We start from the raw sequence: 28,000 nt of genomic DNA, 5'->3' as shown, positions 1-28,000 counted from the left end.
TGATCACCACACACACACACACACACACACACACACACACACACACACACACACACACACACACACACACACACACACACCCAACGATCACCACACACACACAAGTTTCAGAGAGACAAGCCCTTGTGGTTCTCTTTGCTTAGTATTCAGTCTGCTCTTTTTCTCCCCCTATAGACAGACAGAACACAGATGTGCTCACGAGTGAGTCAGGCTTTGGTGTGGCTTCTCGGCCTAAAGATTCAGAGATGGTGGGAGAGAGAAAAGAGGCAGAAAAGAAGCGAGCGAGTGAAGCGGACGGAAAGACTGAGAGGAAAGCACTGATTAGCACAGCAGAGGGGGCTTAGTGACCACCAACCGCATGTCACCGTACTAGTGTGTGTATACATCCGTGACTAGAGGAAGGCTCAAACTCAAAACTATATGGTGTCCTCTTTTTCTCCGTATTGCTCTCTATTTAAATGATTGATTAAGAAATTCCCTTTTTTCCCCCCAGAATAGGCCTATTGACTAAGGTTTCTTTATTCTTTATCACGGATGGGAAACAGATGCAAAACGACGAGAAACCTCTATGTAGGCCCCCCCCCCCCCCCATCACTCTCTCTTCCCTGGCCACTGCCCACTGTAGCCACAGGCTTGAAAATAGCAGGCTTCAGACCTGAAAATGGCTCTGTGCCTCTTCAACGGAACCCTGTGAATCATATTCTGTTCATTCCATCCCCACTTGCCAGATTCTAACTGCGTACTAAGTGTTTCGTGATAAGCAGTGGCAGCTAATAGTTTTCCCGCTAACATTATCGGCAAGGATTTGTCATCAAAGACTGCTTGTGTATAGTGTTTCATTTTGTGAAGAAACACAAATATCAGATATCTTTCAGAAATGTGACTGCGTTGGGCATAAAGTCAGATTGTTGTGCAACACTTTGCTTTTCAAATCCAAATCAAAGGGTATGTTGAGCTGGCTTTCCTAATGTTTTTAGCCAGCGCAGCCAAGAAACATTGAGCAGCTGAGAGATGGAAGACCTTTCCCTTTTCTCCTCTCTCACTCACTGTCATTCATAGATGCTGCCTAGTACATAACAGTGAGAACAAACGGTGTACAGTTTGCATCAATTTCCTAGAGTTATAATTTGGATTTCTGTCATGGCATGCCTGGGGACATTTAAATCGAAAAAGAGAGTCCAATTTCCTGCCCACTAATCTTTGCTGTTCCTATTTTTGGAGGCCTGCATACGTTGGTAAGCGTTTACCGTAAGCCTGAGCTACGGTGGCCTGTAGAGGACACACTTGCAGATGTGAGGGGGGCAGTGGAATCTGGATTTACTGTCAGCGATAGGAATTGTTTAGAGCCAATTATTATAATGTTACCCAGGAATTTTCAAAGACCTCTTGCAGAGTTGAAGTACCTAGTGACTAATACTGTAGTTAGTGTGTGTGTTTGTGTGTGTGTGTGTGTGTGTTTGTTGGGTCATGTTGTTAATATGTTTATCTTAAAATCTACAGTTCGCAGGAGAAATAAGCGTCGGGGAAATCCAGCCATCCGGTTACCTGGAAGTGACATCAGTGACATTGGAAGTGGACTTGATGATTGTGATGGTGACGATGACGGTGGTGTGCTTGGACGACTGTCAGACAGTCCACCTGAACTCAGTCTCAGCGACCTTTGACCTCAAAGCAGGAAGTTACTCAACTTTATAATAGAACTATGGTGGACAACATCCACAGACTCATGTACTATGAAGGGAACATTTCCAGAGGTGTAGTACAGACAGGTGAAGTTATAATTCTAGAACTCTGCTGGCTTCAGGCACTTTTGAAGAGTATTAGAGTATTATAGTTCATTTATTCATCTGTTATATTACATTGTGAATGGTCCATGGTAAAAACCACAAGGCTTATCGTCTTTTAGTGTGGCATAACAGCAGCACGCTGAAAATGTGTGGTCGTTAATAAGGTTACACCAGGCATTTTAGCCTAATTAACCATCTTCTTTTTCAAATCCATTATCTTGGGATATCGGTATCAAGATGTTGTTTGAAGTGGCGAGGGATGAAATTGCCATCATATTTTTCCCCCGTCAAAACACTTAACTATGTGGTGCTATTACATTTCCGGGATAGGAGGAGAATACAATTCACTGAGCTGTTTGAAGATGTCCTTGCTTTCAACTGGGCAGGGTTTAGTCCACTGCACATTTAAATGACTTTTCCATTCACTGCTAGAGTGACAGTATTAAGCAGAGTAAGAGATTGCAGGAAAGAGAATGATTATTTTCCAAATTGCTGGCTGAAGGTTAGCCCCATTTGTGCGCTGACCTAGTGTTGAACGCAAAGTCAAACTATTGTCCTCGGACATAAAATGAAAAGGCTTGTGCAGACACCCTTGTAAGGGGGGCAGAAAGTGCCCAAAATGGAGCCGTGCCATCCTGACAAAGACTTCATTAACCCCCCTCATCCCATCCCTAAATCCCCTGTCCTTCCCCACCCTGTCCCATCTACATGCATTAAGATCAGGGCTGCATGTTCGCTTACATCGGTGACGTTCCCAAAGGCTGTTTAATATTTCAGGCCCGGTCTGGCTGCTCTCTCTCCATGCATCCTGCCTAATTAATGCAGCGGGGACCTGGGCTGTGTCCAGCAGCCAGACAACCCCCATGGAGGGAAGAGCCCGAGCAGACCCCGCCGCCACGGCTTCTCCCTCAGCAGGAGGCTGAGTGGAGGGGTGGATCTGCAACACAGATGTGCTCGCTCACGGGTGGCAAAGGAGCCACAGCACAAAGGCACCACTTTAAAATGGTTTGACTTTAACCAACTGCTTGTTACTAATGAACAGTGGGGCAGTGCTGTAAGTGCAGCGTGTATTAATTGTTGTTTTGAGCCACAGTCACATCACCATCAGAAGCTGCTTACAAGTAATCCACAGTGTATTTTTTTGTCTTTTTTTTAATAATAAAAAAAGGTCACAAATAACAGACATTCCTGTATTCTACAGCAAAACCTCAAAATACAGAACACAATTTGGCACTTTTTTTATCTGGAGCTGCAATCTACAAAGATAACACAACTGGCTTTACACATTTTAGGATCCAATTACCAACATCAACGTAAAATCATATGCAGCCTTCTAAATTATTTACCAGTCATTATTGAACCATCAATGAACAAAAAGAGGCAGTGCTCAAGAGATTTTGCTATTTAAATATCTTTGTTGTTGAATTCTTGGACTTGATGGCAAACCAAAACAGTAAGAACATGGCTTTACAGTTAAATTTAGAGAGCCAGGAGAAGAACTTAAAAATAAACAGCTAAGAAGGCTAGAGAGGGAGAGTTGCTCCGATGTGCATTGACACAGGCTCAACATTTAACGGCTAGTTAGTTTGTCAGCGACACTGTACATTGTGCCAGGTTAACCTGTTTGACTGTTAGATTACAGTCTGGATTAATAAACTGTTTTGTAAGGCTGACTGTTTTTTCTCCATGGCCTCATCACTTGAACCACACTTAATTTTTCGGGAACAACTGTACACCATCATCGATTCATGGATCCATTTTTTTCTGACCGCTGGCCTATGTGAGACCAAATGACTGTCCAGTGAAGTGTTCAACTTCACATGTGGGAACAAAATGTACAGTAGGGATTTGGAGGTTGCTAGTCTGTGGCTACATGTTCTACCTCTGACCAAATGACAGACAGCAGAAGTAATGCCTAATACTGTGGATTCCTCTGGCAGCCTGGGAGGGCATGTAACAACACACCCCAGATACATCTGAGCTGGATGAACCTTCCAACTGCAAGGGACGTGATTTTAATGATATATGGCCTTGGTATTACTTATCTGTAAAATTAAAAAGATTACGGTTTCAGACTTGTAAGTTGGGAAAGGTTTGCTGCATCCTAGGTTAAGATTTTTTTTTTTTTTTTTTTAAATAAGCACTGAATGCTGGTAAATTAAAATGACAAACAAAACGCTAACCTGTCAAATAACTGAACCAAGAAAGAGGAACTGCTTCCAACATGAGTTGTCACACACAACCCAGTGTCTTTCCATTACAACCAGAAAATACCCAGCTACCATCTGATTCTCCTTGAGTAAAACCTACCGTCAGACCTGGTCAATGAGATACTTCCTCTGGAAAATCTTTGTCATAGACAAAACCATTGACTGGGTATTTGGCATATGACCAACACTGTGCACTCTGCTCAAACTACCATGCCAGCAGCAACAATGCAAAACATCTTTTTTTTGTAGCTACAGGTTCATTACTTATCTGTCTCAAAGAACCAGTGTGAAAGGCACAAATCTCCTTTGGTTGATTTCACTAATGACTTATGGCAATATTCTGAAATAATTTTTCTTGATTCAAGAGGTTTTGCTATATCCAAGTTTTGCACATGTACTGGTTGGACTCTTTCTACTGATGACCAACCTGGCTCAAAACAACCAAGAATTACTTCCTGTGTTTTTAGATCACACTGAGGAATTGTGAGTTGTGTAGTTTAAACACACACTGTTTGGCAACACTGTAGGTAGCTGGACAGAATCTGAGCCGGCTGCCATCTGCCATCCTGCACGCAGACTTTGGTCTCCGGGTATTCCACAAAAACACTGTCCTGCGATGACGAGTTTTTGGTGTAACAGACATTTTTCTCTTCATCTTCATCATCAAAATATCTGGAAGAAACATAACTTCCAGAAAGAAAAGTCCCTTAAGCCAGCAAGTCACTGCTCCAGTAGCAGTCAATTATAGAGAAAGGGCTGCCAGGGAATTTAGAGCGCTGGGGGAAAACAGCCAGCCTCCCAACTGCAGGGGGCGCTAGAACACTGATTGAAGGTCAGGATTCGGCTGCACAAAGTCTGGCCACGTTTCAAGCCGGTCCCCGTTCCGGCCTGTAGCGTGAACAGCACGCTTCTTTAGGAGGGCATGCGGCTGGGCTACGTAGACGGGGCAGAGAGGGAGGCGGAGGTGCCGCCTTGCAGCGCTGCTCACTAGTGTCCCTGCTGGCTGAACATAGTAAAACATCTAAAAGCTGATTTTTGGGAGGGTGGTATTTTTGTTTTCTAAAGCAGGGAACGTTGGGTAAAAGGGAACGGCTCGGCTGAAGCCTGCATGAGAGTCTTGACTAGGTGAGAGGTGGGGCTCTGTCAGTAGCTGTACATGGAGAGAGGCGTATCCTCCATCATGTCATCCTAGAGAGCACAGAAAACAGAAAAACAGAACTGAAGTTAGACCCGAACTGAAACAATGATGTTTCCAAAGCCCATCTTAACTTTTTTTTTCAGCTGTATTCAGGAGATAGGTGATATTTTGGTGTTGTTACTCTACCCAAACATTTTAAATACTGTAACAAGTTCGCAATGTACTGCAAGAATGATTAATGTGAAAATGTTTGCTCATTTTATGCTGTTTCTATAGGGAATTATATGTCTACGGAAATACACACACACCACCACATACCGGTATCGTGTCACATGTAGATTTCACATAGATTCTACAGATATCAGTGAATTCTGCTGAATTACATTTAAAGCAGAAGTTATATGTAGTTATAGCTTGCTCATTAGCTACCAGTTTTGTGCACTGAGTTAATACTTTGAGGCCATTCATATTTTTGGCTTCTCCATAATGAATTAAGACATTAGTAAAAATAGACAATCAAGTACTCTAGGCAATAACCTTTTAAATATGTCAAGTATGGGCTTTATGTGTTTTTAATATACGTATTAAGGCAACAGCTGTTCAAAGGCACCTTTTGTTAAAATTAAGTCTGGGTACTACAAGGAATACTACAGGATAAATGGCATCAAGACTACACAAGTTACCATGGGAAGATCCTGGAGCCTGCGGAACTCTGGGCGCTCATTCCGGTGACGGAACTTCAGGAACACCAGGAGGGAGACAATGGCCGCAGCGACAACAAAAACAGACACCAGGCCAGCGAGCAATGGATCAGGGACTCCTTTGTTGTCTAGTTAGTCCAACAAATAATGAAGAAGGGAAGAGGGGAGGAAAAAGAGGCATCATTCAAATGAAAAGAGAGAAAACCATATTTCTATGCGTCACAACTATTTGTTTTCACAAGAATATGTACAACAATGCTGTTACAGGAGTTCTGCACGTAGACAAACATCTTCCTCCTACTTTTAATTCTGTGCATTTATAGCCACCACCCACTCTAAGACTATGCTGAAGACCAACACAAACACAGAAAAAAACACACATTCACGGAAACACTAACTAAACTGGGAGCCTGTCCAAAAAAAAGGCCAAGAGTGAGTGTGTGTGTGTGTGCGTGCGAGAGTAAGCAAGCAAGTGACTGATTGAGTGGGCGATTGAGCAGGTGAGAGAGAGAGAGAGAGAGAGTGAGTGAGTGGGTGAACGGGTGAGAGAGAGGGAGCGAGAGTGAGAGGGTGAGAGAGAGAGAGCGCAAGAGTGAGAGAGTGGCTAGGCGAGACAGAGAGTGAGTGAGTGAGTGTGCAGGCGATAGGGTGTATCGCCACACTTTTAGTGCCATCCCAGGGCAAGCGATGGGAAGATGCCAGGCGGGTGGCCAGATAGTGGTGTGGCAAAATGCCCGGGGACGGCGAGCGAACAGCGTGGTTCTGGCGCAACGCACTGGCACGGCAACAAAGCCCATTCTGTTCTTTGTGCTCTCTGCACAAACAAGTCCCTGCCCCGGGGTATGCTCATGGCCAGGGCTGCTCCAAAAGGTATAATCACACTCTTGTTCCCCCAGTGCGAACAATCTCTGGATTCAGGGCAGGGCCGGGTGTATTCATTGTTTTTTTTATTTAAGGCTGTTATGGATATGTTTGGACGGCTCCCTTTTCTGTAGTACAATGCACGACAGATGTGTTTTAAATGGCGGCAGCTACTGAGTGTTAAAAACTGTCAATAGAGGCAATAAAAACACACAACAATAGTTTGCCCTATAACCCCATGATCACACACACACAAAAATACACAGACACTAATGGATGGCACACAAATATGACAAGAACGATTCCATGATAGAATAAAGCCACTCACCATCATCTCCTACGTTGAGCTCTGAAATGGCTGCCCGGGCGAGGATGCTGGTGGTTATATGGCCTGGTGCTGTTGCTGGGCTGGTTGTGGTTGTGGTTGTTGATGTAGCTATGGTGGAGGTGGTGGTTGGGGTAGTAGAAGAAGCCTTAGTGGTGATAATGGTTGTACTGCTGCTGGTGGTGCTACTCGTGGGCTTCTTATGCCCAGGAGCTGGGCTGCTCTGGGGGACGATGGGAGCAGCAGGAGTGGGTGGGGTTGTGGTTGTGTTGGAGAGTGGAGTCTCTGCTCTGGGGAGCTGGGTGGTGGTTGGTGCGCCTGCGGTGGCAGGGGCTGCCTTGGTGGGTGAAGCGGTCGAGAGGGTACGGTTGTCCTCAGATAACAAGTCGGTTCCCTTGGATGGCTGTGTTTGATTTCCCAGGGCGACAGCAGCACTTCCTGTTCGGGACGGTGCAGCGGTCCCGACACTGGCTGTGGTGACAGCTGTAAGAGACAGTCCACAGAGGAGAGACCTGCTTATTCGGCTCCTATGAAAAACACTCAGCTTAATTCTCAGCTGCTCCTTTAATTTCCTGTTTCCAAATGCTACTCATTTTAGAGCAAAGACAAAGTGTGCATCTCAAACCAACTGTCCATGTCAAACAGTGAGAGGAACTAAAAATACTTTCTTTCCTCCACCAGTCTCATCCTAATTGGTAACAACTCGGTTCATGTCCCTGCACTGTTTAAAGCTCTAAGCCGTGGGTAGCCTTCACACCTGTCCAGTCTTCAATCAGTCTGTTTATCTCCATGTGTCCAAGGCCAGGGAATGGAGCGGCCATGCCGATGTGACATGAACATACAATATTACCAGAGATGGATGGCACACAAAACCAACACACACACACACAGACAGTGATCTTTCAATCATCTTCCAACTTGCTATTTCAGGGTATTTCACACGTGTGAACATCGAGTGATTCTTGTGTTCCATATTTTGTTGTGTGTGTGTGTGCGTGCGTGTGTGTTTTTGTGAGTTTAAGTATGTGTGGTGCGTCCTACTTCTCTGTAGGAGAAAAGTGTGTTAGAGTGTGGGTAGGTTTGTGCCTAATTGTGTGGGTTTCCTGTGTCATGTTTGTGAAAGTCAAAGTCTGCCATGCCATGCTATGCTATGCTATGTTCGTGTACTGTATGTGTGTGTGAGAGAGAATGTGTACGTTTATTTAAGAAAGTGTGCACAAATGTGTGAAGGCACACTGAGGTGGTGGGGAAGTGTGAACAGGAGTAAGGAGGTGTTTTTTTGCCATGGAGCAGCAACAGAACCCCAGAGTGCCTCGACCTTTCAGCCTCCAAACTCTCACCTCTCTGTCAAACACACACACACACACACACATACACACTCTGCATTTCATTACTGTGTCTCCCTCTTTCTTCTCTCCTTTTCTCTCTCCACTCCACATACGTCACTTTTCTGTCTCTGTGTTAAATATTATGCAACAATTTCACCTCAAAATAACAGCTTCAAAATCATTTTTGTGGTACACTGACTTGAAACATGGAGAATGGCATCGGTACAACTGCCACAATATTCCTGGTGCGCCTGGAATTGCACTATGTAACTTTGGAGTACAGGGCACGAAACCCATACCGAAAAGTACGTAACGCTTTATGGCACCACCTCACGCAACAACTAGTCCCATGTACCAGCTATAAGAGGAAGCTAGCCAGTATTCTCTGTATGGACATCATGGCAGAGGTGATGGAGAAACCAAGGAAGGGCATTGTCAGAGGATAGGAAGACCAAAAGAGAGAGTAACCGAGCAAGGGGCCAAACAAGTAACCAAGCAAGTACGATGCCAGGCTGGCTTTCTTTCTGTTGGACTAGTCAGTAATAAGACATAGCAAGACAGCTAATAAGTTATGTTGCACTTGCTTGATGTTTGGCTGTGTTAGAACAGTTGTGGACTCCCGTAGTTTTCATCATAGACATCCCTACCAATGTTATTGATGAAAGAATTTGACAAAGGGTGCAATCTTATTGGCGTCATCCCTGTCTCACAGAGATTTGTAGTGTTTTATGATGCCCAAAGTCATCAACCTGTCCTGTCTCAGGCTAGCATCCATAAAAAAGTACCTCAAGTTCAGTTTTTGTCTATAAGCCTTGAAAGTTTGCAACCTTGAAAACTCAGCTAGCTTGTGATATAACAACATTTTATTGGATTACACATACTCCACATTCAAATGTAGTAAATGGGTTGAAAAATGTGTCATGTTATTCTTTAGTTATATTCACGTTCATCTCATACAAAACTATGCAGTCATATTTGTGTTAAATCTTGTGATATTACTCTACCATGTCAGTTTACATGCTTCTTTGGCTTCTGCCGTTGTCTTTGCCGGTTCCATATCCTTCCTCTTGTCAACCAATACATGTGTACACTGTCCTTTAGGGGGTCTGGAAGTGTGATTTGTATTTCGACAGTGGTGTTAAAGTGAGCCACACTCCACAACTTCAGCTGGGGCTCAGTACCATAAAATACAAATTCTCCCGGAATGGAGCTTTAACGGAACATGTCTTATGAGCCTGGCTGACTCTCTTTCCCCATCTCCCTCCCTCCCTCTAGTTCTCTTGCCCCCGTCTCTCCCCCCTGCTGCGCTCTCTTTGAGTCCTTCCCAGCTCCTCTTATCTGATGGCACTACGCACACAGGAGTTGAGTAATGTTCCATTACCCGTTCTCCAGTTAACAGCCTCTCGCAAAAGTGCCTCTCCAGCTGCAAACAGCACAGCAGACACCCTAACAGGGACAACGCAGAAAGAGACAGACTGAAACAGTGACAAGTTGTTCTTTGATAGCACATACCTCTCAATATCCTATATTTTAATATCCTAATCACATAAAAGTAATTCCTGTAAATCCTTGTTACTTCAAAAACGGAACTCATTCTCTCTCTTAGCCCTTAAATTGATCAAAACTGAGCATCATCATTAACATCAAAGTAACCTGCGGTAGACGGCACTCGAATATGCAGATTCAATGAACTGTCTTTGTATCAATGCAGTGCTTCAGTACAAAAGGATGTGCTCTCAAAGAGGTACTTGGAAGACCTCCTTTGTTCCATCTACCTTAGGAAGTGTGTTGTCCTGATCCCTAATTTACCATTGAGAGAATGAGTCATCTGGAGTGGAATACGTTGAAGGAGCAGTGAGTCAGCAAGACCTGGAGCAGTGAGGCCTGCCATAACCTGCTGCCTCAGAGTCTCTCAGGACCATCACTTTCAAGCCGGAAGACTCCTTATTAAGAGCTAGTGGGAAGAACCTGTCAAAGCCCTGCACGCACACACACACACAGACGCACACACCGACACGCACACACAAACACAGACGCGCACAAAAGGACACACACACACAGACGCGCACACATGCACACGCACACACAAACACCAGCTACCACTCTAGATTTTTCCATTGTACTCGCTGTGCCATTCCTCTCTGCACAGCAGTGGCAGATCACCAAGGCACACACACACACACACAGATCACCAAGGCACAGACTAAAGTGGTTGATTTTAAAAATAACGCTGACCTCTGACCAAGGAAGCAACAGCGCCGTACGCGTGTGTTCGAGGTCGGGCCAATATTATCACCATACAGTGTGGAACGTGTGTGTTCGAAGTCGTGCCAATATTACCACCATACAGCGCCGTACGTGTGTGTTCGAGGTCGGGCCAATATTACCACCATACAGCGCCGTACGTGTGTGTTCGAGGTCGGGCCAATATTACCACCATACAGCGTTGCCAAATATCACAATATTTATTTATTTATTTATTATGATTTTTCTTTAACTTTTTTTAATTCTTTAAAATCTTTAAATTTTTCTGTTCTTTTGGTACATACATCTACTGTGACATGATGGCACTAGATCTCGTCCTTCTCTTGCGTCACAGCAGAAATTGGAAAGGAAGATGGCTGCAAAGAATCCCAATATATGAAACATAATTTGTGGGAGAAATAAATCGTAATAATTTGCAATGTAAAGAACCGTGATAATAGCAAATCGTGGCCCAAATATCGTGATTGTGTTGTATCGTTGTCTCAGTGGCAATTAAGTGTGTGCGTGTCCAAGCATGTATGTGTGTGTAAAAAGTCACAGAGAGAAAGAGAGAGAGAGACAGAGAGATTTGCACCGGGCCTGCCATCGCCAGCCCCTCCAGTGAATCTGTTTGTGGGTAGGTCAGAGGACTCACGAGTGCACAGCTCCGCTCAACAAGAGCTGTCCACTTACGTACTACACACACACACACACACACACACACAGAGAGACACACACACAGAGACACACACACACACACACACACAAAACATGAGAGGATGACTCATCCATCAGAGCAGTCAGATGGACCCAACACTAAGACACAGAGCCCAGACTCACTCACAGACTCATTTTGATTCTTCTCTCTTCCTCTTCTCTCTCTCTTTCGCTCTAGTATCTCTTAATACTTGTGCGACGACCTAAACACGTTTTATTTAGATGAAGATGCGCCCTGTTGAACTGCACTTCCTCCTGTTGTAACAGCTCATGCAAGTGATGTAATTGCACCTTTTGCAACAATTCTCTCACCCACTCACCACCTAACTCACTCACTCACTCACTCTCTACCACTCACTCACTCACTCAGTCACTCACTCAGTCTCTACCACCCACTCACTACCTAACTCAGTCACTCACTCACTCTCTACCACTCACTCACTCAGTCACTCACTCACTCAGTCTCTACCACCCACTCACTACCTAACTCACTCACTCACTCACTCTCTACCACTCACTCACTCACTCACTCTCTACCACTCACTCACTCACTCTCTACCACTCACTCACTCTCTACCTCACAAATATTTGGCTGACTGCACTGTCACCCGCACGCTCACCAAAACCTCAGACAGGTTCCACCAAAGAAAGTATGCAGCCATAAACAATACTGAGCCTGAGGTTGTCAACTTGTTCTACTTCATCAAAATAACAGGAAGTGAGAAAGCATTTTAACCCGGTTTCACAGCCACAGAATACGAAAGAAAAACAAACACATACAATACAGCACTATTGAGACTGCAAATTCAAAGCGTACAATAATATACACTTAGTGTAGTAGTGAAGCACTATAGTGCTATGGAAATATGTAGCATTAATGAAACATAATAAGGAGCATTAATACAATTCGTAGTGTACAATAACATAGACTTGTATAGTAGAATAGTGCATCATAAGATAGATATTTTCTGAGTAGGTACCTGGGCCATCTGTCACCATGGGAACAGGTGCCAGGGTGGTGCCAGTCTGGTTGGTAGCCAGTGGAGGGGCGAGAGCTGGGTGGGTGACATTGGTGCTGTTGCTGCTGGCATCAGCGCTGGCATTGACAACACGCTCATCTGTCTCACTGGCATTGGTTGGCGAGGACTTGAGAACAGGAGCCACAGAGGTGCTGAGGTTTAGTGAGGGCTTCTGGACGACAGCAGTGGTGGATACTGGGATGGAGTCTACATCTCCTCTCTGGGGGGTGGCGGCGGCCGTGGCGGCGGCCGTGGTGGCGGTGGAGTTGGGTGATGTACCAGGAGCTGCAGCTTTGGGATCACCTGTGCAAGACAGAATTTAAGACCTCAAATTTGGGTGCAACACTGTATCAGCCTGTTAGTATCCTCCATCTTTATGAACACTAAAGATCCACTGATGCACGTGTACACGCTGAATTAGATTCAATCTCTGAGGAAATGTACTTTAATTCCCATATCAAAAGATATGCTATTGGAAGAGTGCACTTATAATGAAAGGAATACAAAATGACTGTTTCAAGAAACCATCACATACATCTTTTGGAGAGAATTCTCAAATCTGGACCTGCTGTAGACACCTAGCTTGGCAAGATGAGAGGGAAGAGACGGAAAGCGAGGGATATCCACCGACACAGGGAGGACACTGCTTGTTCCATCTCTAATTGATCCGGCAGGATTGACGGTAATTGCATACTTGGAAAATTACGCCATGTGTCACATTCCCTCCGCCTGCCTTCCTTCCACCCTCTGGTGAAAGTCACTCATATTATTTTCTCCTCGCACTCTGTCTCTCTTTCTGTCTGTCTGTCTCTCACACACTCACACCGTCTTGTTCTCTGCCTCTCACACACTCACACAAAACGTCCTCTCTTCTGCTCACACAAATATTTTCTCTCCCTGACACTTCCTCCCTTACCAACTCTCCCACCCTTGCCAAGCCGGATGTAAACCAGAGCCCCATGTTAACATTATTACAGGCCAGACACACAGAGGGCTGTCACCATTGTGCCATTATACCACACACTCACACTCACATTAATACCACGTGTTGTACCTCTTCTATCTTGCACTCACATAACAACCTACTTGCATATCTCTTCAAAACACACACCCCCACACCCACAAACCCATCTATGTCAGTGCATTCTGCAAGGATTGTGGCCTCTGCACCACACCTTTGACATTGGCTGCACAATAATGGCCCTGTTCCCTCGGCCTGCAACAGAGTGCTATAGGGGCCGTCTCAGGTGAGAAGACTCCAGACTGGAGCTGCGTGTTAAAGGGAGTACTGTTCACACAAACCCTCCACAACACCGTGTCTACTCAAATATGGACAGTTTCTATTCACTTTGTGCAATATGGATCATGGGACACAACAAAGCACTGCACAGGAAAGGTCAACAATAGAATCTTCGATTAAACTATTTGTGTCTGGCCATGTGTGTGTGTGTGTGTGTGTGTGTGTGAGTGTGTCTGTCAAATACTTTAGAGGTACCTGAAACAGAAGACCATGGGTCAGTAAAGGTTAGTACAGACAGTTCTTTTTTCCCCTCTAGTGTTCTCGTGTCATTTCCTCATATTTCCCTCTGAAACTGCTGGTGTGTGCTTGCCTGAGGGTGGCTCAGATGCTGTCGATCACCTGATGAGAAGTGAAAAGGTAAAGACTGCCACTCTGCTCCCCTCTCCTCTCCTCTCCCTCCCCTCCGTGCCCTTTCCATGCTCAGGCTGCTCACATTTCCTCTCCTGCCCTTTTTCTTGATCTCTCCTTCTCCTACCGCTCCACTCGTGGCGTCACAGAAGACATTTATCGGTCATATCTCTCACATTCTTGACCTTCAAATTTCACATACTAGTGTATGTCTGTGTGTGTGTGTGTGTGTGTGTGTTTGCTTGTTTGTGTGTATATATGTGTGTGTGTGTGTGTGTGTGTGTATGTGTGTGTTTGTGCTTGTGTGCAATGTCACGTGATCAAAAACCGCACAGGGGAATATACAAGATCGTCAACATAATTTACAAGAAAAGTCAATTCAAAACTTCCCAACTGCATATGGAAGCTCCCTACTAAATGAAACGCATTGGTAAACAGAACACTCCAGTCATTGCATCAGTATTGGGTGAAAAACGAATTTGACAAAGCCTTTTGCCAGCAACTTAACTGGTGGTTTGTCCTTTTCACTTGTGACTTGTGACTTGTGACTAGTGAACACAGGACAGCGAGTCTTCTCAAGAGTTTATGTAACAGCTGCTGTGGGGCATATTTCCTTTGAAGAGAGTCTCTCCAACCCCCCACCATTTCCCCTAAGAAGGCTTCAGGCTTAGGAGAGTGAGAGAAAGAGAAAGGTAAAAGAGGGGGAGGGGGGTGAGAAATCTCTAGCAGTGAATATACAAGTGAGATGACTCAAGTGGAAAAAGGAGGGATGTTGGAGACAGATATTCTGAGGAAAAAGTCAAAAGAAGGTAACAATCATGAGTTGGCAAAAGGGTACATTGAGAGAAGTGATAAATGGATAGATATTAAGAGAAAGTAAAGGGGGAGGGGTGTGTGTGTGAAAGAAAAAAAAAGACAGGTGAATGTGAAAAGGGAAAGGCAGAGAAGGGGGAGGGCAAGGTTGTGGTGGGCTGGTGCTGCTGCTGCTGCTTGCTGGATCACATCAGAAAGGCCACCACAGTAAAAGCGGCTGCCGTTCCCAAGACTAATGACAAAGAACAATGGCTAAGGCAAACCGACCAATCCAATGACAGATCACAGGCTAGATTCTGCTGGCCCACACCTGGCAACAGACACACCTGGAGGCAATCTCTGGAGAGGATTACTGTTGAGCAGGCACTTAAAGACCTGAATCAGCTTATTACTGCTCTAACTGACACGCTCACGCCGCCCCTTACCTGTTTTCAAACGGAGAGATTGCATAGCTGCTCTGTGAGATGCTCTCTACACAGAAGGCTGTGTGTTACCTCCACGCTCAGCTCTCACAGGGCATTCGGGACCCCTTCCAAAAGACTTGACTGTTTAGTAAAGCAAAAAAGCGATAAAACCCCCAATGCACATAACTGTTATGGAAGTTTATCACAAGGTTTGAACGATACCTGGTGATCTTACAATTTTAGTTCACCTTCCGACAAATCGAACAACTCCGCAAAGGACACGAAACTATTTTTGTCAACCACCAATCTTGTTAGTGGACAACATTGATGATGCAGCTGTGAGAATATTTTTTACAAATTCAGATCGGTACTGTCAATTCTGCAGGGATTATTGAAAGTTTATTCATAACGGCCAAATATAACATTCAATCCAAAGCCCAATAATAAAGGTTTTCCATGGGTCGCAGAATCACACAAAAGTTAATTTTGATTAACATTAGTAGCTGATGCGCCGTAAATGGAACATGGACAATGTTGCAATATGTGTTTTGCCCGACAGACACGCTATTTATATCTATTCCTTAAGATTCTCTATCCTTTTAGGTGCGACATTGAAGTCACCTAAATGTTAATATTAAATTTAATTTATGTAGGAAACAAGAGCTGTCCCTACCATTCATGGTGGCTGATCAGAAGGGGTATAGATCGACTGCAGATAGACTAAGGGCGTAACATAGTGGTATAGATCAGGGGTTCCCAACCTTTTTTCGACTCCGAGGCCCAACTTTTCGTATTTGTAACAGGTCGGGGCCCAACAGACACCCCGCTTATATTAATGAATCTATATTCCATAAGGCTAATTTAATCTATAATCCATTAATTCTAATTAATAAGCAATTGCTATTTGTGAGAAAAAGCAACATCAGCACCTGCCACAGGTGGAAGCCTAGAAATAAATAAAAGAAAATCTTACTCTAGATATTGCATCAAAATTGTATTGTGCACCAGAAAACAACATAAATACACACAGATAATTGAATTGCAGTTGGCCCAGGCCTATTTGTGCACAGCAAACAAGCAAAGAAATCAAACCAGAAAAGACCCAAAAGATAGCATGTACTCAAAACAAGTGATGGAACATGCAAACAAGACCACTCAGCTAGGGCTAATTAAAATAGGTGATGCTTCAGACATGCAAACAAATAGTTCAAATAGGTCAATATAATGTTTAGAATAATTTAAATAATGAATTAAATCTGTGGCTGCAATCTATTATCAATCATTCCTGGGCAGCCATTTCAGTTGGTAGCTGTCCACAGAAAAGCATGTCCACTCTAATGATAACGCACAAACAGCACGAATGCAACTTTACTGACGTCCGTTGAATCCTATACATTTACGAGTTATCACTTCAGACAGCGTGTATTTTAGACACTGTTGTTTAATGGTATTTTCTTCGTGCTCTCTCGCCGTCAAGCAAGGCATATATGCGAAACACAATGCTGCCACTCAAAGGTAAATCGTAACAATTATCCCCTGAAGCAATTTGGAACACCTCAGTCAGCCCACCGTCTTCAACTATGTTGAAGAGCCGACAGTCATCACCAACCCAAACTGATACAGCATTGGTAACCTATTCACGGACTGGTCTAGTTATTTTCCTAGAAACGTTGTGGAGTGTGGGTTGGCAACCATCTAACCTGGGGTTGCTTTCTGTCGGGTGCTTTGCATTAAGGTGATAACTTAAAGACGAGTTGCTTCTGTGACCGCTAAATTCAGCTTGACAAATGTTACATACAACTTTAGATTTGTCGATATGTAATGGTATGGAGTTATTGAAACTTACTACGTGTAAAAAAGACTAGAAATTGAATGTTTATTTTTGCCTCGAAAGTTGCACTGGGTGCCTTTAATATTGTTCTCAATTTAAAATCAGTTACTCGCTCCGCGGCCCACCAATGGGAAAAACATTTTCGCGGCCCAATGGATAGTGCTCCGCGGCCCATGGGTTGGGAAACCCTGCTATAGATCGACTGCAGATAGACTAAGGGCGTAACACAGTGGTATAGATCAACTGCAGTTAGACTAAGGGCGTAACAGTGGTATAAATCAACTGCAGATAGTCTAAAGGCCCTTGCTTGGTTCTGCGTTGAGCATGAATTGCTAGGTGCTTACGCGTTGCGTTGGGGGTGTTGCCAAGCAATTCACCGCCAGAACAATAGGCTTGCGTAAAATGGCGCAAGTCTAGAAAAAGGGGCCGACGCACGCAAGACGTGAAAAGTCGCGCAAGGGGCTTGCGCGGCCTCTTGCGCTTGCGCTTACACTTACGCCTCTGAGCATAAACCAAGCTTAAGGGCGTAACACAGCCGCGCTGTATGTTTAGGTCCAAACGGGGCTTTTGCTGTTTTTGCAAGTCTCAGGCATCAGGCTCAGGCCTGGGTGGAAACCAGCACTGTTGTATGAGGGCATTGAAGGTTCTAGATTAATATTGCTCCCACGCACATCACATCAATCAAGTCCAGGAAAAGAGGCAACACACTCACAATAACTTCCAGTCTAACACACAGAGAGCGAGAGAGAGAGAAGCATTAAATTATTTACACCCATATCTGAAAGTAGGCATTGCAATGGCAACATGGCGGATACCCCATGGGCCACAAGTGCCAGACTGTCCTTGTGCTAACGTGTTGGGTTGCTTTGAGGGTGTGTCTGTCTGTTACAAAACTGCATATCCTCTTATCTCAAATGTGATGTTTTACCTAAAAATATCAGCTACAGTGAAATCAACAAGGCCTCGTTTCCAGAATATAAAACATTGCAAAACCATTTAGGGCTTGGAGAACACTCTGATTTATCTCTTCAAGAGCAACTGACTCTCATTACAGGCCTTAACATCATATCTCGTCCTTCGGAGGCCTGCTCAAGATAAGGTGCAGCCATGGTTTCTGACACCACACTCAGTAAGCACATCCTTCTCTGTTAATTAACCCGTTCTGGCTCTGGCTTGTGTGTACTTGTGCCTTTCTCCCCCACTCAGTATTAACTGGGTGTGTTCACAAAAACTGAAGGGAGATGAAGTCATCCTCAGGTATAGGCAAATCTAACACTGTCTGGTTTTCATGAACACAGCACCAGACCCAGTGTGATGAACAGTGCAGCACGAAAAAAAAATATGATATAATTAGGTCTTCCAGATAATAATCTGCTTAGCAACTCTGGTCCCACCGAGGAAATATGATCTTGGAAATGAAGGCAGTCACTGTCTCCTGCTCAACTCCTTATAAACAAGTCCTCCTGCTGAACAGTACAGCTCTGGTCACAGCGCCAATTAAGCTGCCTGCAGACTGCAGAGTGTCCCTGCCTTCATGGACTCCAGTAGCTGTCAGCCATGACATTTAAGATCCCTGCTTTCAGGAGCAAGGTTAGCTTAATGCTCTGTGGAGGGATTCGTAGAGTCAAGTAAGATGTATTTATAATACAACGGCTGCCCATATTTTGTATTTGTTGCTGCAGAATGAAGGGTTGCCTGTTTTCAAATTTAACAGTTGAAATTATTTTTGCCAAAATCAAAAGAACAAAAAAAAAAAAAAAAACTTTGGGACCAAAAGTTTCCAGAGGATTCTCAGGCTAGAAGGTTGAGGTGACAGTGTCACAAGACGCTGCCTGCAAAAGACTGGAGGGACAGAGATGAGCAGAGCAGCCAGCAAAGAGTTGGTGTGTGACAATAGACGGTTATGTGCTAAAAATAAACGCCTTTGTTCCCAAGCAGAGTCACGCTCTCCCACATGCATGATGTTAAAAACTTGGGATCCAAATTAAAGCTGAATCCAACTTGATTGAAGAGAATGCGACTAATGTTCAGACGCATGCCTGCATGATAAATTATGTAAAAAAAACTGACATGAAAAGATGTAAGTCTCAGACAAGCCAAGGGATGCAGTATGAACACGCCCTTAGCACTCCCAATGTGCGTGGTGTGACAGAGATACCAATTTGCTCTGATACAGGCTCTTGGTGAATTTGTGTGTGTGTGTGTGTGTGTGTGTGTGCGCGTGTGTGTGCCCGTCTGCATGCATGGGAGAGTGTGTGTGTGTGTGCGCATATATATGTGTGTGTGCGTGTGTGGCCATCTGTATGTGTGTCTGTGTGCATACGTGTGTGTGTGTGTGTGTGTGTGTGTGTGTGTGTGTTTGTGTGCGCGCGTGTGTTTGTGTGTGGGAAGGCTAGAAAATGAGACAGGATCGAGAAAGAGAGCTCTGAGTCACAGCAAGTCAGCTGAGACACCACTCAATACTGGCCCTCTGCCTCCTGGCCGAAGCAAAAGGTTCTGCCCAATTACCATCAACCGGCTTCAACTACCGTCCACCAAGGAGCCTACGCACTGGAGGATGCAGTAGTAGTAGTGCTTAGGCCCTTAAGGCTTTTTTATGCTACTCCATACGACACGTTTTTGGGCACATAGGAACGCCTTCAGGTAGCTGGAACGCCTTCTCAGGTAGCTGAAACGCCCTCTCCGTGCTCGCCAGAGCCGTCGGACAGCTCTCTGTGTCCCCGCAAAAATTTCTGTCGGTCCGCTCATGGCGACGGATACTCCTTGGCCGTGATTGACCCACTACGACATCATTTCCATACGACATCAACTCCGGAAACTAGCGTTTCCTGTTTCATTACCTTTATATCCATATATATATATTAGGCATGGGAAGATTCACCGATGCGCATCGGAAAATCGATACGACATGTAAGATGCAGTTGCATCGATCTGCAAACGTCTGCATCGGTAAAAACCGCACAAAAACTCGAGATGCATCGTATCAAAATGATCTGCATCGATACAAACCGACTATTATCTATTATAACTTTTTAGAAACGTGTCTCTGAGTTTCAGTTGTGTTTCTATCCCGACCCCTCTAGTCTCTGCTCAAATCTCGGCTCAAGGCTCGCGCGAATAGGCGGGTCAAAACAAACGTGCTTTCGAAAAGATGCGGCCAGCCAGTCAGATAGCGCGTTAGCATGGAGGAAAACGAAACGGAGGTAATACATTCGGTTGTGGGCTTTAAGTCTACTGTATGGAAAGATTTTGGCTTCTACAAACGAGATCTTTCTTAAAAAGAACATGAAAAAGACCCATCTGGGTTAAGTGTTTGGATTCACTTGTCTTAATTTCCAGATGGGGAACTGCTACTCCCTTGTTATGGCCATTTGTTCATAATGATGAATAATATTACAGTGCATGGAGATAATGAGTATACCCTCTTTGAAAAGTAACATTATGAACTATATTTCAATAAGTACACATGCTATTTCCAAAATGTGCACTGAGTAAATGGAAAAAATGTCACCTAAGTTTCATTATTAACCTTACTTTGCTCATCAGGTATTGTATGCACATTTTGGGCATAACATTTACCTATGCACATTTTGGAAATAACTTGTGCTTATTAAAATGTTGTTCAAAATGTTACTTTTCAAATGGGGTGTACTCATCAATGGTGTGCATTGTATGTTTTGGGGAAAATGCAATATGTTCCTGTTAATGCTTTCCTAATAGTTTTTATAGTGGATGGAATCTCCTGGCCTGCACCTTTTTGTATTAGCCCATTTTATTTGGTTTACCTCATGTATAAACGTAAAGCACTGGAAAACATGCCTTTGTGTAGGGCTTAAATTGTTCTACAACATGCACTAAAGAGAAATCTGAATTTTTGTTAAAGGTTACACTTGTATCCTAAAGTTCCAGAGACCTACAATTAATTACTCTCTAAGTTGTTCTTCCTTTGTTTCAAAATAAAAGGCACAGCCAGCTTTAATGCTTCAAGTGCCATAACTTGAACTATGTATTCCATGGTGTACTTTTCTTCTGCATTGCATCGCATCGTATTGTATCGTATCGCACTGGATCGCATTGTTTTAAAATTAGATCGTACTGTATCGCACCGGATCGCAGGAGGTAGGAGAATCGTATCGTATCTTATCACTGGTAATTCCATGAATCGTGAATGTATCGAATCGTTGGTAGTGTATCGAGATGTGTATCGTATCGCCTTGATGGTGAAGATTCCCATCCCTAATATATATGAACAACAGCCACTGTCAAAGGTGCAGATCAAATTTCCTTGAAAACTATTCCCTGTATATCACAATACATGAGCCGGCCAAGTAGCCTATTGCCAGAGAACCAGCACGAGCGACAGCAATTAAAATATTTGTCCAAACGACCTGAGGCCCACGGAGTCAATGTCTCAACTGTTCATACTACTGACACATTGACGTATTTTATGAATAGCCTGCCTTTATTTAACTCCGGCATCAACATATAGCCTACTACATTCACTCGCTCACACTCGCTGTGATGCACTGCACTCGCTGAGATGTGTTTTCCTTTCATTTCACAACGTATTTACTGTATAATTCACGATAGCAGTTGCCCCTTCGTAAACAGTGCTACACATTTAATTTGCTTAAAACACACAAGTATATCCTATAGGCTACTGTCAAATCAGAAAGAAAACAGCTGTCACTCGGCTATTACCTAACCAATACCTTTCAAACACGGTGATAGAATGAAGGACAATTGAGTTGGGAATACTATCAACAGGTTGACTTCACTAGCCTACTTATAAAGATATTTCAAATAAGGAATGTTCAATGCTTTTCGCGCCAGCCACAGTATCTCAATTTGCCAAGATGATGAATATGGATTATCCGTGTGCTCTGCCCTGCTATTGTTCTAACAATATGCCTACAATATTCCTTTTGTTTGAGTGTGGTTGTTTAGTGCGATATTCTAGTTAGGCTACTGTATATAAAGGAAGGCATTGCAACGGGAAAATCTCCTGAATCTCTTCTCATTGTGCTCCACCTGTCACGTCTCTGCGACCCACAAGTTGGGCTTCCACCACACTTCGAGACACGCTGCCGTTGGGGGAAATAATTACTATAGTTCATGTTTACTTGTATGAACTTTTAACTATTTCATGAAAGGTGTGGACTTGTACAACACTGTCAGTCGTTCAGATGTTGTGCCTATATCGTATCGTCTCGTCACATGATCAAATAGAGATTACAAAATGTACCCAGAAATCATTGCAAATCTGAATATGACGAAAATACCAAGGAAAATAAGAACGTATTCATTTAATTTAATCGTTTTTTAACCGTTTCTATAGTGTAAGATAAGCATATAATTTTTGTTGTAGATTGCAACTATTTCTCCCACAAAAAATACCTACCATGAAAGAGATAAGTTTGCCCTTTCAGGTGTATATATAACATTAGACAAAGCAAGAAAGGTTTATGTCTGCTGACACCTGTTGCATTTCAGTAGCGACAGCTGGTGAGAGGGAAGTAAGTAAAAGTTGAGGAGGAGAGGGAAAGCCATCTAACGATTCCCATCGCACGAAAATGTCATGGGATAGCTTGTCTTTCGGCACTTAAACCGTTACTCCCCCTACTGTTCTGGAATATAATTGTTTTCAGCACCCACAGCCGTTGGAGTACTATAAAGGGACACAAATGCTAACTAGTACGTACTATCCGGCCGCCCACCCACTGTCCAACTATCCGACACGACCGTTTTGAGTACTGTATAAGGGCCTTTACGGTTCACCACCACTGCTGCTGCTACTCCCAGCACCCCCACACGGGTCATTATTGACCACTGACAGGCCAGTTGAAACAGGACAGCTGACCCACTGAATGAAATATTTAAAAAGTGTTCTCCAGGGCTGGAAAAAAAACGAGGCTTACAAAAGAAATCATGAAGATGGATGTGTGTTGTGGTTAAATCAATGAGTTGCACTTATCCTGGGGTCAGACTGGTGGAGGTTTGTTTGGCTCACAACTGCTTGTGATTGGCCAGGACATCACAGCACAACCCAGTTGCCCACAGTTGAGACTGGATATCAGGTCACGTGTCTTCTGTTCTTTGATGGTAGTGTTCTTGGTTTCTATGCCACTGCTTCTACAGACCCAAAAACAGAATCCTGGTCCATGGCAAATACGTTCTGTTACGTTGCCAAGCAATCATCAGAACAGGGCTTGTAGCACTAATCTGCCATGGCGTCTTGGTTATATGTTTGCATTCTTGAAAGGTCAATATTAGTCTTAAAGCTCTTCACTTGATTAAATCTTTTTTGTTAGTTGCCGACGTGTGGTTTGTGCGTTGGGCCTTAATTAGACTCATAACCTAGGCCAAGACTCATTTCAATGGTTGACAACTTAATTGAACAATCTAGTAATCTCGTACACTTTCCCTTCCAGATGCGGAGGCCAGGTCCAGCTATGGCAAGGGTTCCTCATATTTATGTCTATAATGTGGAGATAACCACAGGCCCTCTCATACGTAAACTCAATGGCACAGCTATTTTTCATGAGCCACTCTTGTGTCTGCAACGCCACAAGGAAGCGCATTTAACTCCAGGGGTGCCAAATTAAGTGGACAGACAGAAGAACGTTGTTGTTTATAGAATGTCAAAGCCCTCACTGTGATTAAAAAAATAAAGTGAGAAACAAGAGCTTATTGTTCAGGAAGTGACAGAGAAGTTGTTGTTGAACCGTTCTCCTGTTGTCGAGGAATTTTAGAAGAAAATATATAATCTTATAATAATAAACGATTATTAAAACGATATGTCAGTTTACAACAAATTTTCCAAGCAATCCATATTGTGAGAGAGAGGTTACTGTCTGTATAATTACGTTTCATACAGAAAAAAGTTCCCTCGCTGCGAAGCTATTGCTTTGCGTTATGATTCTACACCCACGCTATTGCATGTTTCACTGAATTTAACCCTAGACAATTATTTTTTATAAAAGCTTGTGAAGACAGTTTGAAAAACACCAATAACTGTACCTCAAAATACAGTGAACAAACCGTTCTAACTCATCAACACTAAAAAGCTCTCCTTACCTCTCGAGCGCGAACAGTAGACAAGCACCAGCAGTGCGCAGAGCGCAATTGTCGCCGTTGACTTCATCTTAAGAATTAAGCTATGGAATATTCCTGTTTCAAGTCCTCCTTGGTCCCCGGAGAGTTGATGTTGTAGGTGTTGGTAGGCGGTCGTTGGCACTATAAATAAATGGGTTTAGTGTCCCAGGAGAAGAGACGAGAGCTAGCTCGACGATGTTCTGTTGGAAGCGAACTGCGTTGGTTTCCTAGCGAATACAAAATGCCACGTGTTTCACCCGGTGCTTGCAACTGTACCATGTATAACAACAGCCTGTGATTGGTTGTCGTTCTTGTAGCTTTGTTAGATATTCAAATGTTTTAAGAAATAACTATTCGTATACTACCCACTTGCGGGAGACGACGGAAGTTACTTGCCATTACCGCACCTACTGACTGCTGTCACCTCCGTGCGTAATATGTTCTGGGCAGGGGAAGAGAGGGACGGGGCACACTGGCAGACACGCCTTCAAACTCCCTGCAGAAGCACTGTAACATTTGCCACTCTTTCATATATCCAATAAAATGACACACACTTCCCTTTTAGGTTCAGACCAGGTTAATTAAAATACAGCATTTGCACCGTTTTAGATTTCACAAAGCCACATAAAGAGCCACTCTGGGTAAAAAAAAAAAAATACACGAGAAAACGGTTAACAATGTGCAACAGCCCAGATAACAAACATATAACGGTCCAGCCTAGTAATGGAGTGCTAATCGTGGTCCGCTGTCGGAACAACATAATTTGTAGTTTTACTGGACGTGGAGAAAATAACTTTAAATGTAAGCAATTCCCAGAATATCTCGTCATATCCTTAGCATATAAAATCTTACCCGCTAAACAGAAGTGCATGGTAGCCTACTAGAAGGCTCTCAATGTGAAACATGACTTGGTGAATTAAAGACTTATGTTATGCACTGAAGGATGGATAAAGAACAATAACTACATTAACCTCCAGCTCTGTCCCCAGTGGGTTGACAGTGGTCCACTGGTCTTTTGCTATCTGATCTGGTAGATGGATTTATAGTTCCAAAATTAAAGTATTATTTATTTTGTAATTGTCTTGTGCGCAGGCCTATAGGCTACTCGTAACAAAAAAAAATCCCACAGAAAATATCGAGGGACCCTCATCACTCAATATGAATTAGGCGTGGTCATTCTAACATTTTAACAACAACGAGGTTAAAAATAAACTGGGGCTTATGTGTTGTAGGCTGTCAAGGTACCCCGCTCACAAGCAATTTTCTAAAAGAACCACAAGGTGGCGGGGACACACTGTGGTTATTGTTATTATAAGCAAGAACTCCATATCCCACAATGCAAGGTCCACAGATCATACATGGCACTTCGTAAATTTGCCTGCCTTAAAATCTAAGTTGATACATTTTTATATGTCATTAATTGAAAAGTTGTTATATATTCTGCCAGGTAAAATCTTAAAATATTATTAATTCTGAATAAAAATGTAACCAGATAATTAAACTATACTATCACTATATGTTCATGGCAATTCCAAGGCATGAATATCCCGAACCATTTTTTTCCAAGTCATATAAGCATCTGAGCCGTACGAAATTCGCACACTTTTCACAGCTAGAACACCGAACCAAACGCTCGTCTCATGACCTACAAAGCTCGCTTCAAAACTGCTCAAACACTGGAAATTAACAGAAATTACTTAAATAGATAACGCTCATCACTGCTGGACATTTTTCCCCCGAGTCAGGCATCGATTGGACACCAAACTAGCGGTGTAGTCGCGCCTCAAGCAGGTTATGAATGCAGTGACAGATGGGAGGCAAAGGGTTCTAGCCGGGCAGTGCAACAGCAATCTTAACAACAATTGAAACAGCGCAAGATTATGTATATCCAGCCTTTATAGCAGCACATGGTAACGAAAACAAATGTCGCTCTTCGTCGGTAGATCATTTAGGTTAGCATCAATACGTAGATAAGTAGAGCTCGCAAAATGTGTTGTCAGTAATGAGGTATAGAGAAATATGCTAGCCTGCTAGCTAGCAAAAACACGTCGTTTCCTCTCTTTAGCTGGCTAGCTAGTAAAACGGTTCACACACCTAAGAAAAGATTTTCATTAGTAGCTTAAACTAGCAAATTTCGAATATAATTGCTACTGGGTTATTCATAGTTATTTTAGTCAGTGGGACGACGTGCCGAACAGTTCTAGCAAATTACGATTTCAACGTCGTCGTTTTCCGTCATTGACAGTAACTCTTAACAACACAAGACCATGGAGACACCGGGTAGGATAGCACAGATACCGGGTGCTTTGGACTTCACCGTGGAGAACGTGGAAAAGGTAAGAGTCTACACAAAAGATAAAAGATCCCACTCAGAAGTAATACAAAACTACCTTCGTCATACAATCCTTGAGAGGTGCCAATTGAGCTGTTGCGCATATCTGCTTTATTGCTGAAGGATCTCCAGATTTGATTGCTTTATTGTAAATATCAGTTACCATCAATCATCATTGTTTCCGTATAATTAATCATTATTTCAGTCCCATACTATTACATCAATGAGCTTGTCTGGCTGTGGGAGTTGTAGAGAGAGAGTTGCTTGGATTTTGTATCCAGATTTTGGCCAGAGCGATCTGACTCACATCTCTGAAATTCCCTGTTTTGTCCGTGCTGTAGCCTAATAGTTGTAGATATGTTTCTAAGTAAAATATGTCGCGTCTCTTTAGTATGATTTCATTTTCCATACCCTGTCATACAGTGTAAATAGTTAGTCATTTCGTTCGTACCATGATAACCTATTTCACAAATGCTGTGATGTGATATGTCTCACTCAGTCTGGTGATTTGAATTGATTCTCAACTCAGTTGTGTTAATGCTATCAAGTGCTATCAAATCATATGTCAACTCAGTTGAATGTTTTCAATAATTCACAAACTACTTTCGTCAACTACTTCACATATCAAGGCATGATTCTCCCCCAGAAGAAACAATCATCTCTACACAAGACATCTACTGCCAGATACAGTATAAATTATGGCCTAGCTTTGTCAATAGTGTTGTGTGCAGTTTGTCTTGAAACATTTTGAATGAAAGGCAGGTTGTTGTTGCATCATTTGTGAATGAGAGCAGGGTGGTCATGCCACATGGCTCTGCTGGTGTTTAAAAGGGATACATGCAAACCTAAATTTGGGATGTTGGTGGGATCTATCCATTGTGTTTGTTCCCTGGTCATTTCTTGATTTTGTGGTTGCTGATGGAGAGAGAGAGAGACGGGGGGGGGGGGGGGGGGGGCGCGCGGACAGAGAAAGAGAGAGACAGAGGGAGAAAGAGAGAGAGAAGGGGGGAGAGAGAGATCGAGGGAGAGATATCTGCTATTAGGCAGGTCTGGTCCCTGCAGTGGCAGACCCGAGGTGAGTTCATTAGCTCATGCTCTCTCGGAGCCCCTAGTCTGATGGAGATGAGTGTAAGAATGTGTCAGACCTACACAGACAAAGACAACTAGTGCGTTACTGCCCGTGTTTCTACACATTTCCATTTCTTCCACCACCTCTGTCTCTGCTGTTAGTAAGCACCCGCTGCCTCCCTACCTTTGATATGATCTCTGGTTCGTTCTTCCTCTGTGTCTCTTTCTGTCTGTCTATCTTACTCTATCTGTACTTCCATCTCTCTCTTTCTCTCTGTGTGGATGACTTTGCCCTGTTGCATCTGCAAGTACTCTGTAGTTTACTGAGGTTTTGATCTTGACTAGAATACCGGCAACGTTGGTATGATATAGATAACATCCTGAGCTTTTTGTTTACAAGGAAAATAAATGAAGAACCGCCAATTAATAGTCAGCCATTTCAGCACAGTGTCTGTTGAACTGCAGCTTGTAGCACTGCC

At 43.5% G+C, this 28,000-nt stretch overlaps 2 protein-coding genes across 2 annotated transcripts in view; one reads left to right on the top strand and one right to left on the bottom strand.

Moving 5' to 3' along the window:
* Window positions 1–2,938: 2,938 nt before the first annotated feature.
* On the bottom strand, window positions 2,939–24,528 carry LOC308361154 (uncharacterized protein). The gene is made up of 5 exons (XM_080833417.1): window positions 24,104–24,528; window positions 12,292–12,633; window positions 7,026–7,505; window positions 5,819–5,964; window positions 2,939–5,185 (listed from the first exon to the last, which is right to left on the bottom strand). The coding sequence occupies exons 1-5, from the start codon at window positions 24,168–24,170 to the stop codon at window positions 5,141–5,143; spliced, it is 1,080 nt and encodes a 359-aa protein (XP_080689543.1). The 5' UTR covers window positions 24,171–24,528; the 3' UTR covers window positions 2,939–5,140.
* A 1,415-nt stretch (window positions 24,529–25,943) lies between these two features.
* The window catches only part of ipo13b (importin 13b), a 45,031-nt gene continuing 42,974 nt past the window's right edge, over window positions 25,944–28,000 (top strand). The window contains exon 1 of the mRNA XM_080831769.1: window positions 25,944–26,457. Coding sequence (XP_080687895.1) covers window positions 26,389–26,457 — 69 coding nt within the window. The 5' untranslated portion in view covers window positions 25,944–26,388. The remainder of the gene's footprint in view (window positions 26,458–28,000) is intronic.

This window comes from Sprattus sprattus (assembly GCF_963457725.1).
Source record: "Sprattus sprattus genome assembly, chromosome: 2".
NCBI classification, from domain to species: Eukaryota; Metazoa; Chordata; class Actinopteri; order Clupeiformes; family Clupeidae; genus Sprattus; species Sprattus sprattus.
This window is presented reverse-complemented; position numbering and strand designations above follow the sequence as displayed.